The sequence below is a fragment of the Micropterus salmoides genome, unplaced genomic scaffold, assembly GCF_014851395.1.
Source record: "Micropterus salmoides isolate LMB-PRFRI ecotype aquatic unplaced genomic scaffold, ASM1485139v1 Ms_hic_scaffold_17, whole genome shotgun sequence".
Lineage (NCBI taxonomy): Eukaryota > Metazoa > Chordata > Actinopteri > Centrarchiformes > Centrarchidae > Micropterus > Micropterus salmoides.
In genome coordinates, this window is record NW_024040817.1 from 28,230,320 (window position 1) to 28,247,926 (window position 17,607).

Below are 17,607 nucleotides of genomic sequence, written 5' to 3' on the forward strand. Positions count from 1 at the left end.
CCCCTGCTAGCTCTAGCTTCATACAACTCCCAGCAAGGAAGCATTTCAGTGTAACTGTAAACCTGAAAGACTGGAAAAAGGCATAAACAGCTGGCCTGGCTATGTCTAAAGGTAACAAAATCCAACTAAAACCCTCTAAAGCTCTTTTTTTAATGTGCCGGTTTCTTCGTTTTTCTTTTTTTTTTTATTAGTTTTTTGTAACATTTTATGCCAGATTCGAATCAGGACATTGCGGCTCATGTTCGGCGTCTTAACCCCTAAACCATACAAGTGCCCCATGCCGGATTATTTCTTGGCCCAGAGCAGTTCACAGTTACTCGTTGTCAGCTGAGAATGTGCCCTGCCAAGAAACAGTCTGGTAAATAACTCCTCCTGAAACCACAACGTGTCATTTTTACGATTAGGTTGTTTGTTTGCTTTTTTACAGATTACAAATTTTCAATTCAACATTAGTGCCGTTTTCACCAAGTGGGCGCTCTGACCAAAACTAGCCATGTGTAAGAAAAAAGTGTTGATTCTGGGACCAGTAAGATGATGAACTATGATGCACAAGTTGGAGTAACGTATTCATGAGTCTGAAGGCCAATGAGATGATAAGTCCCGTACAGCAGTTTATGACCTATGAGGAAGGATTCTACTCTGCAACGTTATCACCACAGAAACCATTTTATTTTTCATTGCAACGATCCAAAAGTAAACAGTAAAATACACGTCACAAAGTAGTATTCCAGAAATGTGCGCCAGCTCGTATTTGATAGTCTAGCAAAAGTTGAGCCAGGTTCAACGTTTTTGCCTTGGATGAACCTGCGGGTGTTATTTTTTCGCAGCATGTTAAAGCACATGTTTTTGGAATAAGATGTTCAGTAATCACATATAGGTGTAATGAGCGGGTGTAGACATACTTTGGGCCATGTAACCTATATAAATCTTTTTTTTGTGTGTGTGTGTATGTAATAATTTGAACTGATGCTACAGCTGTAAGGTATAATAGGATGATTTCAATGGGTCATTGTTAGTTCAAAGAATGAAATTTACCAAACTATCGTGGCGAGCTAACAGAAGGTACAATAAGATCAAATTATGTTAGGACCACAACATAAACATAAACCCTAAAGGCAAGTTTGTATTGCATTATGGGTGCTGTATTCAAGGTCAAACATTAGGAAAAGATTCAAAGAAAAGCTGCAGTTATTGATATCCTCAGAGAAAACTTGAATATTAGAAACAACTTTTTAGGGGGGGGGGGGGGGGGATGAAATAACAGCTCTGCACTGCAGCATCCATCATTCCTCAATGAGTTGTTTAAAGGTTTTTGGATTGAAAAGTTACTTTAGTCCCACTGTAGCCGTACCCATCTCCATTTTGAAATGTAAATTATTCTAGTCCATTTGGAAAGTCCATTGCTGTACATAAACTTGCAAAAGAGAGCCTAAAAATCCCAGCTCAGACGCTGGCAGGAAAAGAGATTTATAGAAGGCAAACTCTAGCCAGGCACCTTGGGAAATTAAGTCAGTCAAAAGAAAGATACGAAATGAATGTCTTGAAAGACCCACACAACCTCAGGTCTGGCTCAGAGGCATGCACTCATAGCTAGCCAATTAAGTGTGAAATATACCTCAGAAAATAGAGAAACAAGTGGATTGCTGCCATTTGTGTTGCCTCAGTGCAAACTCTTCAAGTGGCCGCTGAGCTTCTGCACAGATCTCCAAAGACTTCAGCTCTTTGAAACGGCAGCGTGCAAAGCAATAATGAATGTTTTGACTCAGTGCATGGTTAGTTAAATTATTTTGTCAAACTGTCTCTCGTGTGCTGTGAAAATCATCTTTTATTGACCAGAGACAGAACTGAAGATGTTTACTGCTTCGATTGCATCCTACAGAGAAATATTTTGTAAACCTATCAGCAGGATTAATCTTATTTATACTGAATAATACATGCACACCACGCCTGGGCATTGGAGCAAAAAAGTGAAGCGACCTCAGAGTAGGGGAAAATATTCAAACATAAAGTTGAGCTTCTCAGCTTGTTTGAAATTACGAGTCATTAGAGCCTGAGATGGAGACGCATTTCTGGAGGACATTTAGTTAATTCTGTAAATAGAAGAATTTAAACAGCCCATGCTTTATCTGTTCGACTTTAGAAATAGTAGCTTGATAAAATAATCCTGAGTCAAGTCCCACTGCCATGATTTCTTATGTTTTTATGTATGTGTGATGTCTGTATCGGCTGTACCAGTGACCTAGGGATTAAAGATGCTGACCATGTATTCAAAATGTCCACTGACGAGTCTGACTGGGGATCTTTTTGGCATTTCATTCATTATTTTGTCTCAACAATCGGGTCCTCTATCAAACATGTACGACTTGATGGATGAAGTTGCATTGCGTTGCAGCAACAGTTGATCCAGATTTATTTTTTTTAAATTGCTACACAACCTTGCATTTTTTAAAATGGAGCTAAATGAGTACGTTGTGTCTCTTAATGCAGAATTCTTATTGGTCTGAAAGGAGCCTTAAATAGGGGCCTTTTTTGCCCCAACATGGCAGCAATCTGAAATATCCAGCTGTTTTTTCCCTGACCATCATGCTGACTGTGGATGTATTATAAGAACTGCATACCAACATACCGAACTCCAAGTTGGCGCTCATTCATCTGAATTAAACACAAAACATCAGCTTTCTGGTGTTCGTTCGTTCTATTGGGAAAGTTTTGCAAATTAACTACCATGGTTTAAAAACTCAGTATTCAATTATATTGTTTGCAGTTGGGGTGTCCTTTCACCAGTTTTACATATGTCTATTTCATAATGGTGGTTTGTGTTAAAAAAAATGTATTCTTGGGCCACAGCACACACAACACCACAGGATTTTGTGTTGCAATACCATGGGTGGCCACTGGGGCAAACTGACATCAAGGCTGCCTTGCCACTCAGGATTTATTTATCTTGATAAATCATGATGCTGTCCCACTGTGTGATTCTGAAAGAGAAACTAGGCCACAAAATAACATGCTGAAAGCTTGAATGGGTATAATAATTAACAATTAGAGATATTTCTTACATGTATGTATAGTATTTCTGATTCTGGGAACTTTGGCCAATGGAAACAATCATCTGTCTCTACTACAGGCCCTGTGAGGCCAAATGCCGACATTAATTAATCTTTTGCCTTCAATCTGGATTTTAGCCAGTGTAACACGCTCTGTTGGACTGAGGTCAGGTGACTTAGCCAAGATCTTTCCACTGTTTGGCCCTAAAAACACGTTTGAGGATCACTCCCCAGCTATATTATTCTAAAATTCGGAGACAGTGTATGAAACAAGTCCGACACTGCTCAACTTACTATGGATATGAACACCCTCAAGTCAGTAATTTATACTTATAGTTGTACCAGGGTTTTTCCTGAATAGAGAATTATGTGGTTGCCACCTCTGCCAGATTTGATCTCTGCAAAACTCTAACTGGTGTCTTCATGGTAAACAGTATTTTCTAACAAGGGTTACACTGATTTCTGTCGCTTGTATGCAAATTGTGGCACTACGCAGTGGTGATGCTGTATCGTAACCAGCACAGTGCACTGGGAAAGACGCTGCCAAAACGTCCAGAGAAGAAGAAAAATGCTGGACCACAGGGATTCCGCTGGTAAGGTCTACACAGCAACAATAATCACTAAAGAAAAAATATATATATACTCATTTTCCCTGCAGTTCCGTGTTTTAATGTATATAACCAGCAGGTATTTGATAACGCTGTTGCAAATGGCAGTCTGTGTTTGTGAACAATGTGTGACTGACTTTTTTTGCACTTTATCAAACACAAAAGTTCAGTACCCATACCTGAGAACATGACTGCCACATATACTGATAAACGCAAAATATTTTTATTAGGAAGTAAGATAAACAAAAAGACTGAAGATAGATTAAAAAAAGTGTCTTGTTAAAGTATGAGAAGGGGATGACTTATTTTTTTAATTCAGTTTTAAATGGTTCAAAAACAGGAGGTCTACATAAATTATGTTTTGCTAGCAGAATATTCAGTATATCAGTATTTGTAGTTGTGTTCTTAGTCTCAAACAGAGCTTAACCATGGCGTGTGACATGCTTTAGTAAAAACAAATATTAGTGGAACCGCTACAGAAAATTGCAGGTGATATTTTGTATTTAATATCCAGGAATTCACATTTATTACACTGCAAGAGGACCTGTGATGTATAAATGAAAATAACAGCTGATGTTATCAACATCTTCCTGTTTGTATACTGTAAATTAATACACTGGCTTTTATGTTGTATTAACATAATAATTGTCAATTATATAATTATTAAAACACTTTGCTTGTAAAAAGTAAGCTAGAGCCAGTTGAGGACACGGTGCTCATGCATGTTTGTGCACGTAACTGGATAGTATCAGAGCCTCATTTGGAGCCAGGAAAGACCCGGTATACAGAGCAAAAACAATAGAAAATGTGTAATTGTCCAAGCCCTTAAAGACCGCACGGTGTCCCTCTTGCCCTATGAAGACTAGATGAAGAGGAAGTAAATTGACCTCCCTGTACGCCCATATACCACTGTAATAGATAGCCTATCACCCACATCAAAGAGAATGGATAGCCGTAGACTACACACTTCTTAAAATTGAGCCTCAGAGCAATTATAGGGAAAACAGTCTCCCATTAGAGGACCCCTTCTTTTATGGCTGAACATCAACCTGATTCATAGCATGTGACTTGAAGAGCAAGAAAATACATGCACATATATTGTGAGTGTCCACACACACACACACCTCAATTGCCAGAGCCAAGCACAGAATACTAAAGATTTTGGTTCCCCATCAGTTAAATGAATGAGTGGGAAGGGATAGTTTACTCTAAAGCTGTAAAGGTTTACACCCTGGCACATATGGGAGAATAATGAAGTCCTCAAGAATCTTCCTACAGTGCGCATTTCAATGACGACATGGCAAGAACATACTACACCCAAATATTTTTCAGGTTAAATAGTTGTGTTAGGTCATTAATTAGGGCAAATAAGGTTGCGGCTGATTTCATACAGCCCTGTCTGCAATTGTCTGTGAAAGCAGAAATAATACTGTGTTCTATATGATAGGCCAAGCCCGCAAGTGGCCATTGTGTGATGAATGCATGTGCGCAGTTGACCCATTGTTCAAAGACTTGGTTTCTACAGTTCTGGCGTGCTGGGAGATGCCTTGAAGGAATTTAGAGAGAATCTTAACTTTGTTAGCTGGCCGCTAGCCCCCCAGAGGCAGACGGACTGAGAGGGAAAGGCATGTTTGAATTAATCTCCAAAGCCTCACAACGCCATACTGCACCAGAGGAATATCTGTCTTTCAACATCTGTATATCCTAATCAAAAGAAAAGAGCAACTTGAGGGTATGGGTATTGGCTGTTTGCTTTACATTACAGCTTGTTAAAAACATGATAATAATAGTTGGACAATAAAGAGGTAATAAGTACTACTATGTAATCACCAAAGCAATAAACAGGTAATATCTTGCTATTTACAATGGGTATGTCTGGGTAATATTACATTAAAATGTATGTAACTGGAAAATGAAAGGCTACAAACAATGTGGAATAATAGGGAAACACATTTAAAGATACCAAAACTAGTTAGTTATATTATAGTTGGTAACAATGTGGTAACCTACTAACAATAAAATGGTTATATCAGTGCAAAATCTAAACAAAAATGCTAATAACCCGATGAGTAATATAGGTTGACGTTTTCACATAAATTATAGACTAATATCAGCATGAAAAGCACATAAAAAAGAAGCAGTTTTCTAACGCAAGCAAAGAAGACACAAACTACTCAAAGGCTTTGGTTATTAGTCAGACCCAGACTAACAAAAACAAGCAACAATTTAAATGACAAAACGACATGACAAAATGAAAAAACAGGGAAAGAATACTAATGTAAATGACAAAAAGCTGCAGTGAAAGCAGCGCCATTATTACATTACAAACCCGACTGACTATATTACAAATGGCATCAGTATTTGTCATATTTTTCATGGATTGCTCTGTGAGTTAGGCTGGGTATTGATTTCACAACTACGCTTTGATAAAAATATACTCTGACACAAAAGACTGAAACTTCTGCTTCAAAGGGCCAGGGACGGACCTCAAAGGGCTTCAAAGTGCTAAGAGATAAAGGGGGCCCGGCATGCTGTCCCTGACTCAGCACTGGCAACATGTTGCTGTTGTCTACAACCTGAAGCTGACTTGTTAGTCTGTGGACAAAGAAATCTTACAGTATTTATGTATACCTCATACATTGGATATCTACAGTTATTGCAGACATACCATCAGAGACAATTGACAGCAGCTGGCCAATATCATCATTAAGGTGGAAGTGACAGTCATCTAGTTTGACAGGGAAACAGAGATAAGCCTGGAGTCGAGAGACTTATCTCAAGAGACTGACTGGGGTTCCATCAAAAGCCAGTGCAATGATATCCCCAGAAGGAATCCTTCTTGTTTCTGCCATGATAGGATGTTCAATATCAATGAAAGGGGAACTAGAATATTCCCAAGAACATAAACCATCCATCCAATTAAGGAGCAAACACAATCTAAGTGAAAATACTACTAATGTCAACGGGTGATAGACTTCAGCCAGTCAAGGACTGCTAAGGATGTTCAACCAAACAATCAAATTTGGGGCTGGGGGAAAAAATTGATTCTTAAATGCATTGCAACATGGACAATTCTGAATTCATTCACAAATGTCAAAAAGCTATTTTCTATGTTAACTGGGCAGTGCGTAATGTGTGTAGCGAGTGTGTGGGTGAGCAAATGAGAGAGCGCAGCAGAAAGTGACTATGAAAGCTTGCAGAGCAGATGAAAAGATTAACATTAACCTGTAAATTAAGACACAAAAGGCAAACATGAACAGTCCTATATATAATGATTCTGCTAGGGATGGACTGAATGTCTATCCAAAAATGGCAACAAACTGTCTGACCCACTTTTAGTGTTTCTGTCACTCGTCTGTGAGAAGGCGATTCTCAGCTAGCCACACCTAAATTTGGAGTGCACGCATATTTAAGCATTTATGGTAAATCCACTGAAACGGACCAGTGCGAGCTGACAGGCAGGTTAGAGACTTTATCCTGTCAGTTTCTCTCTTTACAAAGACAAGTGTTGCAGTATGAGAGTCCTACCTGAAGAGAGACTGTGAAGTCTTCATGTTATGCCGTACGAGAACCACATACAAAATTATTTATCAAATTGGGTCAGACATGAATTTAGAGCGAGGATACACATGTGACAACGTCCGGTTTTCAAAATAAGGTGTCTATATAGTATGGAAAAAAAGCTTAATTGGATTATATTCACAGAAAGTATAAAACATATTACATGTGTCCATTAAAATTAAATGGACACGTGTAATTTACTTTACCGGACCCTCTCGGGGTCATAGTCTCTCCAAATCCTTTGGGAAACAAAGCGTAAAAAGCACATTTTGACTATTAAATTTATGCAATGGTAAGAAAAAAAGGAAAAATAAATGGAAAAAATGTGAATGTACTTTTTTGGTGCTCTGCAAATTTTTTTATTATATTCGGTTTCTGCTTCAGCCAACAATTTTAATTTTGGTGCATCCCTAGATTCTGCAGTTATAAGGCTTAGGTGATAAGGCCCAAAATGGCTTATGTGAAGGGCCATGGATGTAAAATCATTGTGGAGAGCATCAAAAGCAACTAGATGACTTTTTCCAAGCTTTTGGGGTGTTGTATATTTATGATCTGCTCTAATTTTGCCAACTATTTGTACACAGATATGGTAATAGTAATGGTCCAAAATGATGTGAAATTAAAGATGAATCAATAAACGTTTTGTCATTGCATTGCTGCCCTTTGAATCGTACTCATCATGAGCATTTAGCGTTGCACTTCTACAACATGGTCAGACTCACAATGGAGTTTTTTTTTTTTTCTTTTTTAAATGAACAAAATCGATGCTGTAGCACCAGAGATATCATCTTTTTTCCATACATTCTTTCTTGTCAAAATATGCTACCTACATTACCCACAGTGCAACTCAGACCGCTGACAGTTCGGCCGGAGATTCGGGTGTGTTGTGCTAGTAGCGGCTTAGAGCGGCATGGAGCATCTAGCATAAATCAGAAATGATTTCCACAAAAAAAACAGCTTGCATGTTCGACTGCAGCCAAGAAGATTACAGTTCAGCACTGGAAACCTGGTCCACATGATTTAACACTAAATATTGGTCAAGAGGTCTGTTGGACATTTTATATATGGACCCGTCTTCAGCAAGGATCAACGATGCTCAATCAAGGTCATGAACAGGCGGAGGGAAGCGGGGAAGGGAGATGAGAACATTCAAAGAGAAGTTGTGATTTGGTCCAGTCTGTATTCTTTAGGTAACAGGTTCAATAACCTTTGGTCAACTAACATCGAATGACTTCATAAAAAAAAAGCCTATTACATGATGAAATTTAAGCTGAAAGTCAGCATTTAAATCTCAGTCATTTCACATTTATGTGGAGGATAAATCTTTATGATCAACAAACCCAAATGGCGGTGGGCTTGTACGTGTGTGAGAATGTACAGTACGTTGACGTTTGCTTACCTATCTTCTTGCAACGCTCCTCTCCTCTGTTGTGTATGATGATCGGTGAGTAGATGAAAGGGCTGGCAGTGGACATATTCTGTCCAAGCAGGCCTTTCACTTTGTGAGGACGCAGACTGACGGGCAGATTGAGGAGCTTCACTGATCTAGTGTGGGCATCACAGGAAAAAGCACAACAATCACACGAGTTAGTATTATTTCCCAACTGCATTTAAGGCACATTTGGCAGCAAAAATGATTACCTCCTCTTTTTAAAGGAAAAAAATGATTAAGTTTTGATGTGTAATTCACAGAGTAAGTTAGTCGGTGTAGATTTAGAATTACAGCAGCATAGGCAGTATAATCCAAGTGTTTGTGATAAATATTCGTGATTATAACATTATAGTGCAGGAGATTTATAATACAACTATTTGTTAAAGGTTACAAAGTCAGCAAACCAATAAAAACAGAAGTACAGACACTTGAAGAAAGTGTGTACTCCTCAGTTTCGGGGAACAGGGGCCTTTTAACTCATTTACAGAAACCATGACAATGTAATCTAGAAGACAAAGACTTCTGCACATCTGAAACTGCAGTTCTGCAGGAAGGTTACTGTTGCTCGTTAATATGTCAAGCATTTCACAATAAAAGCCTTTACAGTTAGGCACTAATGACTTGTACAATCAAAGACTCGAAGGCACGATGAGAGAAAGTTGTACTTTTTTTACTTTTACAACGCCTGGTTTCTCCTGGTTTGTTTCCAGCTCTCCAGCACGTCTGCTTCCACAGTAGCCTACTAACTGCAGTATGTGCAAAAGAACCTACATAACCTGCTTATTTTCACACTCAAAAAACTCTGAGCCCTCTAAAGATATCTGGTAGAACAGTCCAGCTGCCTTCGTGAGCTCCTTCTAAATCTGTACTTTCGAGGTTCGAAGGATGAAAATGTTTTATTCAGAGATTCACAACACTGGTTTTCACTGCAGAACAATTCTATAGCTTGTGAATTCATGTGAGCACTGATAGCTGTCACTAGGGAAACTGGTTTCCTCACTTTTTTATATGTTTTTTTTTAAATGACACCATTTAAACAAGCCACTGTCAACTACCCATTGGATAGATGTCACACTGGACACAAATAATGACACTCAGTATCACCTATAACTCTGAAGGTGGTTTGGTTTGTTTCGTTTTTTCAGCAGCCATTGTTTCTCTTGAGGGAAGCAATACTACCAGCCAATCACAGTACTAGCTCGTGAATAATGAATTCCTGTTACTGACCCCTAACAGCCTGTGTCATTAGAGGCGAGTGTGCAGCTCTGGTAATTAAACAACTTTTGGTGATAAAACTAACAAGCCCTTGGAGAATCAATGGTTTCTTACACATACAGCAATTACAGATATAATTAGAAATAATTATCAATTAGTTATATCAGAGCAGGGCGTCCCTCTTCAAGAAGCTCTTGAAAACCCTTCTCTTCCGAGAACACTACCTCTTATAACACCTCTAACCTGGACTTCTTCTATCTATTCTTCTTCTTCTTCTTCTATCTCCAATTATTTTGTATTGATTGCACTATTTGTTAACTCTTACTTCTTCCCCTAGGTATCTATCCCATTAATGACAAATGCGCTAATAGCTCTTACTAGTATTTACTACTGCTGTTACTCGTATCTATTGTCACTTGTAGACTTGTCACTTCCTGATGCTGATGTTGTTACTTAAATGTAAGTCGCTTTGGATAAAAGCATCAGCCAAATGAGTAAATGTAATGTAAATGTAAGTTATTTCTTCATTCATGCAGAGCAAGATTTAATTTTTTCAGGTCATCATGTGTCTTCAGCTATTTTGTGCGTGAATGTAAAAAATTATCTGGGTGCAACGGTGGCCGACTCTGAGTTCAGATACAGATGCAATATACAGGGATTTACTAAACCCTGATGCTAATGAATCTTTCCTTCTCACTAGCTAAGAGAAAAGTCCAAACATTGAGCTAGCAGCTTCTCATTTTAACCAGCGATGATGTCCCTTCTGCCCGTTAAAAAGGCCATATCAGTTGTCACTAATGTCAATTCCAAGAGCAACCTGGTAACTGAACAAAAAAAAAAAAATTTATGTTTGATTAGGCAAATACCCGATATTATAGGACTTGCATCGGGATAGTCCCCAGTGAATATATAGCAGTCCCTTAGACCGTATAAAAACTAATGTGTCCAGCAGTTTTATTAAATCTATTTTTAAAATAAAAGTAAATAATTATGCCCCATTTTAGACCTATTTTCAAGATGTACCGTATGAATGCCAATGACAGGCTGGAGAATTTGGATAGTATGGAGACAAAATAATTGTGGGGGTTTTTTTGTTTTTTTTAAATGGGATTTGTTGACAAAATGAATTTCCAGTTGAAAAATTTTAAAAGAGGATAAATCCCAATTTGAGAAATGGTTTTTAAATTAACATTCCATGAAAGATTAATGGAGAGCCTAATTTCAAAGCAATTTACATTAAAAGCATCAATTATATGTTCAGAGCTTTTTCATGTTCCACACAATCTTTTAGCAGTAATGGCTAACTAACTGCCAAACTTTCATGTGGCAATGGTATAATTGACCCAGATTTCTAATTTAGATGGCATCTAGCAAACATGTGACAACATACATGAAAGTAACAATAACTCACACTCCTTTCTTACCGGACAATGGGGAGTTTTGTAAAGGGGACCGGAGGGAGCTTCAGGCCATCAGGAAGCGTGATGACCTCCATTCCACCTGGACACTTGGATGTGTAGTTCTCCAGACTCTGGGTCACCTCCTTCTTCTCTATAAATGTAGGAGCAAATGACAGTAGGAAAACCTATATGCACAAAGCCAGAGTACATACACTGAACAAAATTATAAGTGCAACACTTGTTTTTGCCCCCATTCATCATGAGCTGAACTCAAAGATCTAAGACTTTCTATATGTACTTTGTATATATATTGTTTCAAGTGGCCTTTTATTGTGTCTGATCAGCATCTTGATATGCCACACCTATGAGGTGGATGGATTATCTTAAGTGCTCACTAACACAGATTTTGACAGATTTGTGAACCATATTTAAGAGAAATACGCCTTTTGTGTACATAAAGAAAGTCTTAGATCTTTGAGTTCAGCTCATGATGAATGGGGGCAAAAACAAAAGCATTTATAATTTTGTTCAGTGTAAATAAATCTATAGAATAATTATGACATAACACAGTTTAACCCTCACCCAGACAATCAAAGTGCTATCTCCACTGTAGAGACTTCATCTTTGTGTGTGATATAAATTAACCAGACATTAATGACCGGTGAGGTGTCTCTCGCTCAGCAATAACAGTTTTATTGTGCCATCAATACCTTTTTGAGAGAACATTACTGCTTACCCAGCCATACAATTTCCTTTGGCTCTGCAAGTTTCAAGGGGGTCCATCAAGGACATTAAAATGAAAAGATGTCATACAGATCTATAACCCCTCATAGCAGTACCTTATAATGTTTTTAGAATGCAAGCTTTTTTATTAATGTGAAGTTTGTTTTTCTTTGCCTCATTGTGCCGCAAATCATTCAACGCAAGAGCTAACTTCCTGGCTCGCATGTCGTTACTGAATGAGTATGGAATGTAGTCAATCTAAGTTCCACCACTGACAAACCTGTAGTGAGAACGGTTACAATGTTCAGAGCTGTTCTGTAACAATTCTGGAAAATAAACTATATCCTTATTGCATAATCCAAAAGAGGAGGGGTTTTTTCAGCTACCTAATATATATACTGTATATGAGATGAGATGCTTGTTTTGAGGGCTTTCATGTCTCCTAGCAACAGGAAAAATATTCCAAGAAAATTGTCCACATGAATATGTTAATATGTGTACACCTAATACAGACTGGGAAGCAGAAACCCACCACCAGTAGATCAGAGTGAAGTCGGAAAAGGAAGGAATAAAACGAGTATGGTTAGAGTGAGGGAATGGAGTGAGGAAAAAGGAGGAAATAAAGTGAGATCGTGATGGATGGAGGAAGGAAGGAATCAAGAGGATAAAGCACAGAAGGAATAAAATGGTAAGAGATGACTAGCTCAGTTGTCCTCCTGGCTCACAGCTTTTGTGATAGATGACACATGTCCGAGTGTTTGCAGCAGACGTCTGTTTAGGGTTAGAAAAAAGAAATTTCTGTTTAAATGTTGATTATGTACCCATAAAGTGTTTTTCCAAGAATAAAAAAAAAAACATTAAATTTATATTTCTTCCATGAAAAATAAAATCAATGTGAATCAAAGTAAAAGTCAATTTCTGTTTTAATTTCTCTTTTTTGAAACTCAGATCAAAAGAAAAGAAATGTTAGCTAAACACCATAAAACCTACAGGATGACGTAAAATAGTTTCGTTTTATGATCACACCTGGCCATGTACAACAGCTACCGTCCTGTCGCACCAAGCCAACGATTTACCGTCTGGTACCGTTAAGCATCAGTGGCTGATCATCGCCTATATTTTTTGGGGTGTGTCTGGCACCATTGGCATTAGTTGTCCCTTGAGCTGCGTTCAGACCACCACTAGCCCATTGTAAAAAAAAGTTCATTTGAACAGAGCCAGACGGTTGACACAGCATGGGTCTCCGGTCTGCTGTGGCCAATCAAATGCAAACAAGCGCACATTAGAGGGAGATTACTTTGATTATTTCTACTGTTTACCTCAAAGATAAAGTAACTTTTGCCATAATAATTTGTGTCAAGACTACTATAAATCACTGCAGTGTTTGGGTGTCTGAGAAACATTTCAATTCACAGATCTGTTACTTAAATTGGACTTCTGGATGGAATATCATGTCTAACCTGTGCCTAAAGCAAAAAGCTCCCACCTACACAGCCCCCCGCACTGTTTTAACGCAGCTGATTAACGAGCCGATTTCTGCCTGAATGCCTGCATAGGCTTAAGCCATTCAACATGTTGAATTAGCGGTGGAGGCAGTCAGTGACAGAGCACTATCTGACTTACTATTCCCATCCATATAGTGCAAGCTCTCCTTATATTTGACAACAACATTTTCAAAGGCTAACAAAGCCAGAGCACCATTGAAAGAGATTCACAACAGTATAATACACAAATATCAAAAAAAAAAAAAAAAAAAAGAGGGTAGTTTTGTTTGTCTTTTGGCAATTTCTTTAGCACTGCTGACCACTTATTTCCACTTGCACAAAACATATATACATGACAGGGGTCATCTGGGCTATTGGCTATAGTGTTTGTGGTCTGTTCAATTGCAATTTTCACCAAAAAAACAATTGTTTAGCTGTTCTTTCTCAGGACTAGTTTCTTGAGGTTAGCTTGATGTGCTAGATAATCAAACCCATGGGGTTACTATTTCTTGACTTGTTTCTACCTTGCTTTTCACCAGGAGCCCTGCCCATACAAACACAACAAAGCCCACTGTTAGCCTGACAGCTGGAACACACCGTCCAGATAAGCAAAGAAACATTTTAGTTTTACACCTAACAAAAAGAGGGGAGAAAAGGTCCATCTCTTCAACACTTCATACGCTTCCCCAAACGAAAGAATCTCAGCTCCAAGTGTCAACCGTCAAGAGCAAGAACAACAATTGAAGGCAGGATGAAAGGCAGCATTGGGTAAAAGTTTGCTCTCCTGGATCCTCTTCTCTGAAACCTGAGTTTACATCACCGTGTTGTTCGACAGAAGAGTCGGAGCGAGACACTTCTGAAATTTGCACCTGTTAAATCTGCCTTCATCTAACAAGTTTGTTTGAAAAGTCTTTTTTTCCTGGTAACTATTTTGTTACCGCTGCACTCTCAACAGCTTGACGTGACCAAACATTCATTTCATTTCTGAATAAACAGTGAAACAATGCTCGTACCATACAAATTATTGTGACAGTAATGAGAGGGCTCAGGTATTCTGACAGCATCTTTTGTACTTAGCCATGTTAATGCCTCCCAATTTGTCAGGATAGATCCAACGTTATTCATAAAACAGTAGGTGTCACCTGAGTGTGTGTGTGTGTGGAAACTGTTTTGTAAGCTTAAGCTTGATGAAAAGGAATATAATCTGATTTGAGCTGGTCTGAGGGACACTCTGTGAAGGGCAAACAATGCATTGATTCATTATTAGGTGATGCACCAAAACTGCAGTCTTTCAAGTGATGCACAAACTGTTCTGTTTTCCTCCCTCCCTGCCTCACTTCTCACGTCTCCTCTCTACTGTTGCCCCCGAAATTAAGCATTAAAGCAAGTTTTTCTGTTCCCTACAATTCCCACTCTTGCTTCAGTCGTGTCGTGCAGCTCTGTGTGCTAGCGAGTGCCACTTGTTCTTTTTCAGTTTGGTCATGGCTTATTACCATCAGTTTACCTCATTGCTAACTCCATCGGCTGGGTCTGGGTAGATTGCAGACTCCACTACACAATAAGTCACTAGCTAGTTGTTTTTACCGAACAGTAAGGAGTTTCTACAGAATAACCCAAAAGACTACCACTATCGGAGTTGCTAAGGCTGAAGAAAGAACACTGAAGCTGTGTTTTCACATGCCCTGGTCAGTCTAATTTAAACGTGGAGCACTGGTAATACATCTCCACTGTGTCCTCACAGCAGGGGATAGTCCTACCAAGCCACGCCGTTGTAGTCCTGCTTGGAGGCAGGGACAACCAAGGCCAACTCCTGACAATCTCCTTCCCTTCAAACAAGCAGTGTCTTGCAGTAAACTGATTGGCTCAACAGGTACGTCTGTAAGTTAAAAGCTTCTTCTTTGTAATGTAAAATCTACTTCTTTAGCAGTGCTATTTGTCATAAAACACCCAGACAAGATCTGGTCAGCCGAGTGAGGCGTTAGATGAAGATCTGCACACAGCAGGCACCACTGTGGTTTGTGCAAACCAGCACATGTCAAAGTAAACAAGTTTGTTCAAGTTGCTCACAGCTCAGCTCAGCACAAAAATCTCATATCGAATAACAGCATAAGAAACTTGTGATCCCAGGTCTCTGTGTACCTTACAGTGGGTTCAATTTCAGTGAGATTGACAAAACCTGAATTTTTACGTTGCTGAAAATATATGAGATGATGCACATCTAACTCTGACAATATGATAGCAGTAGTGAAAATACTGAAAGGTAAAACACAAAATATTCACTTCGTATGGGGGTTATTAGGATCGTATGGGATCTATTTGGAGTTGTAGTCCAGGGGCACCGTATGCTTTCAGGTATTTCTTTAACAAGATAATCTTCACACCCCCAACCCACCTCACATTGAAAAATCCTGGTTGCATTTAACATCAGTCGGAGCGGGGCTTATCTCTACTAGAAGAAAATCGTTGGGAGCAGTTGAAATTTAGGCTCATCATCACACACATTTACACTGAACCATATTGTGATTGTTTAATAATGGTTCTTACTTTCCATTCTATAAAAATGCTAATCAAGCATGCATGTAAAAGAATTTATTGAAGATCCCAGAGGGGAAAATACAGTCAGTGGTTAAAGATGAAAAAAGAAAGATCTCTATCAGATTTCTGAATGTGCAATTAGGTTTTTATATTAGGGACTGAAGTTGGGAAATGTTATCTAACTCTGCCACAGCCATGGTACAAAGCATGGATGACACTGATGCAGCAACAGATCAGCATGTGCATTGAAAGTTCTTCTTGAACAGAAAGCTATTCTGCCTTTCTCCAAGGGTTTTGGAGTAAGTGTATTTTGTCAACTCATCATCTGAACACTAGGAGTCCCATCCTTCCATTGAAATATGTGGAGATCATATTAGTATGAACGGACCTCAAAGCCGAGAGACTTGGCTGCTGACTTGGAGTGCACAGCAACAGTGAAATAGTAAATGATTAAAATGATCATATTTAATGAGCCAATTACTGTTCTGGGAGAAAATTAGCGAACTAGAAGCCGATGTCAGACTGAATCATAGAGTGGTCACCAAGTGGTTGGTTTACGGTCCTCGACTTGGAGCATGTCCTGAAGAGACACTGCTATCATTCTTCTGATCCTTTTAAAGATTTTAATAATTTGATTAAATAAATAAAAAACTGCAGTACAGTTAAAAAGGCCCCCAGAGGTTTCTATATTCACATGGAGACTTCTCATTCTTATGGTGAGTTCAAACTGGAAGCGAATCCAGCATTTCACGTGGCTTGATTACATACAAAGTCAATGCAAAGATGCAAATTCATGCGAATTCACTCAGGGCGGTGCGAAAGATGCATCCGGACGTCACAGACGGCTTCAGAGCATTGTTTGGAGAGGACGCCGCTGACCGACGGAGAGCTGCTAAACTACAGGGTAGTGTAGAAGAAAGAGCCGGGAGCAGAGCAGCAGCTTTTGGACAAATAAACGGCCTAAATTGGTCTGGATTATGCTCGCGGAAGGAGCTCAGAGTTAACCGCTTCTATTAAATTAGCTTTTTACTTTAGTTTTTGGGATTACAACGTTGTTTTATCTTCACCCGAGCCTCTCCGCAGCTAGCTTCTGTGCATTTACGGTTCCACTGTTGTTAGTGTCGGTGAGCACCCAGAGCTCTGTTGGACTACTACTAAATATTTATATAAAAAATCGGACAAAACTGGACATTGCTTGGAGAAAGGAAAACGAGGATTTTGAACTACCTGGTGAGTTCAGAAAATATGGGTCTATAACTTTCTTCCAGCTATCGTTGTACTTTACTGTGAATAAGTTAGCATAGCCCTGATCGATCCAAACTCCATTCAGAAAACAAACATTTAAAAAGTTGTCCTGCTGACTTGCTGACAAAGCATGACTTCATATGTTTAACAAATTAGCATCATGTTGTAGTTATTTCGGCATCAGTTTCACAGTTTATTGCAATTAAATCACAGTAAAATGTTTACTTTGGGTTCATACAGCTGTGGTAATGGCGGGTTGTGTTTATTTGCGTTGTGTGTGAACACTTGGCAGTTGTTCAGCAATAAAACCCCCGCAAGAAAAGCGTGGCGAGAATTACATTTGCGTTGTATGTGAAC

General features: G+C 38.9%; 1 protein-coding gene across 3 annotated transcripts in view; it reads right to left on the reverse strand.

Moving 5' to 3' along the window:
* The window catches only part of trappc9 (trafficking protein particle complex 9), a 219,418-nt gene that overhangs the window by 174,806 nt on the left and 27,005 nt on the right, over positions 1-17,607 (reverse strand). For all 3 annotated transcript variants that reach the window (XM_038724731.1, XM_038724732.1, XM_038724730.1), the window contains 2 exons: positions 11,288-11,414; positions 8,616-8,761 (listed from right to left, as the gene is read on the reverse strand). In XM_038724731.1, coding sequence (XP_038580659.1) covers positions 8,616-8,761; positions 11,288-11,414 — 273 coding nt within the window. The remainder of the gene's footprint in view (positions 1-8,615; positions 8,762-11,287; positions 11,415-17,607) is intronic.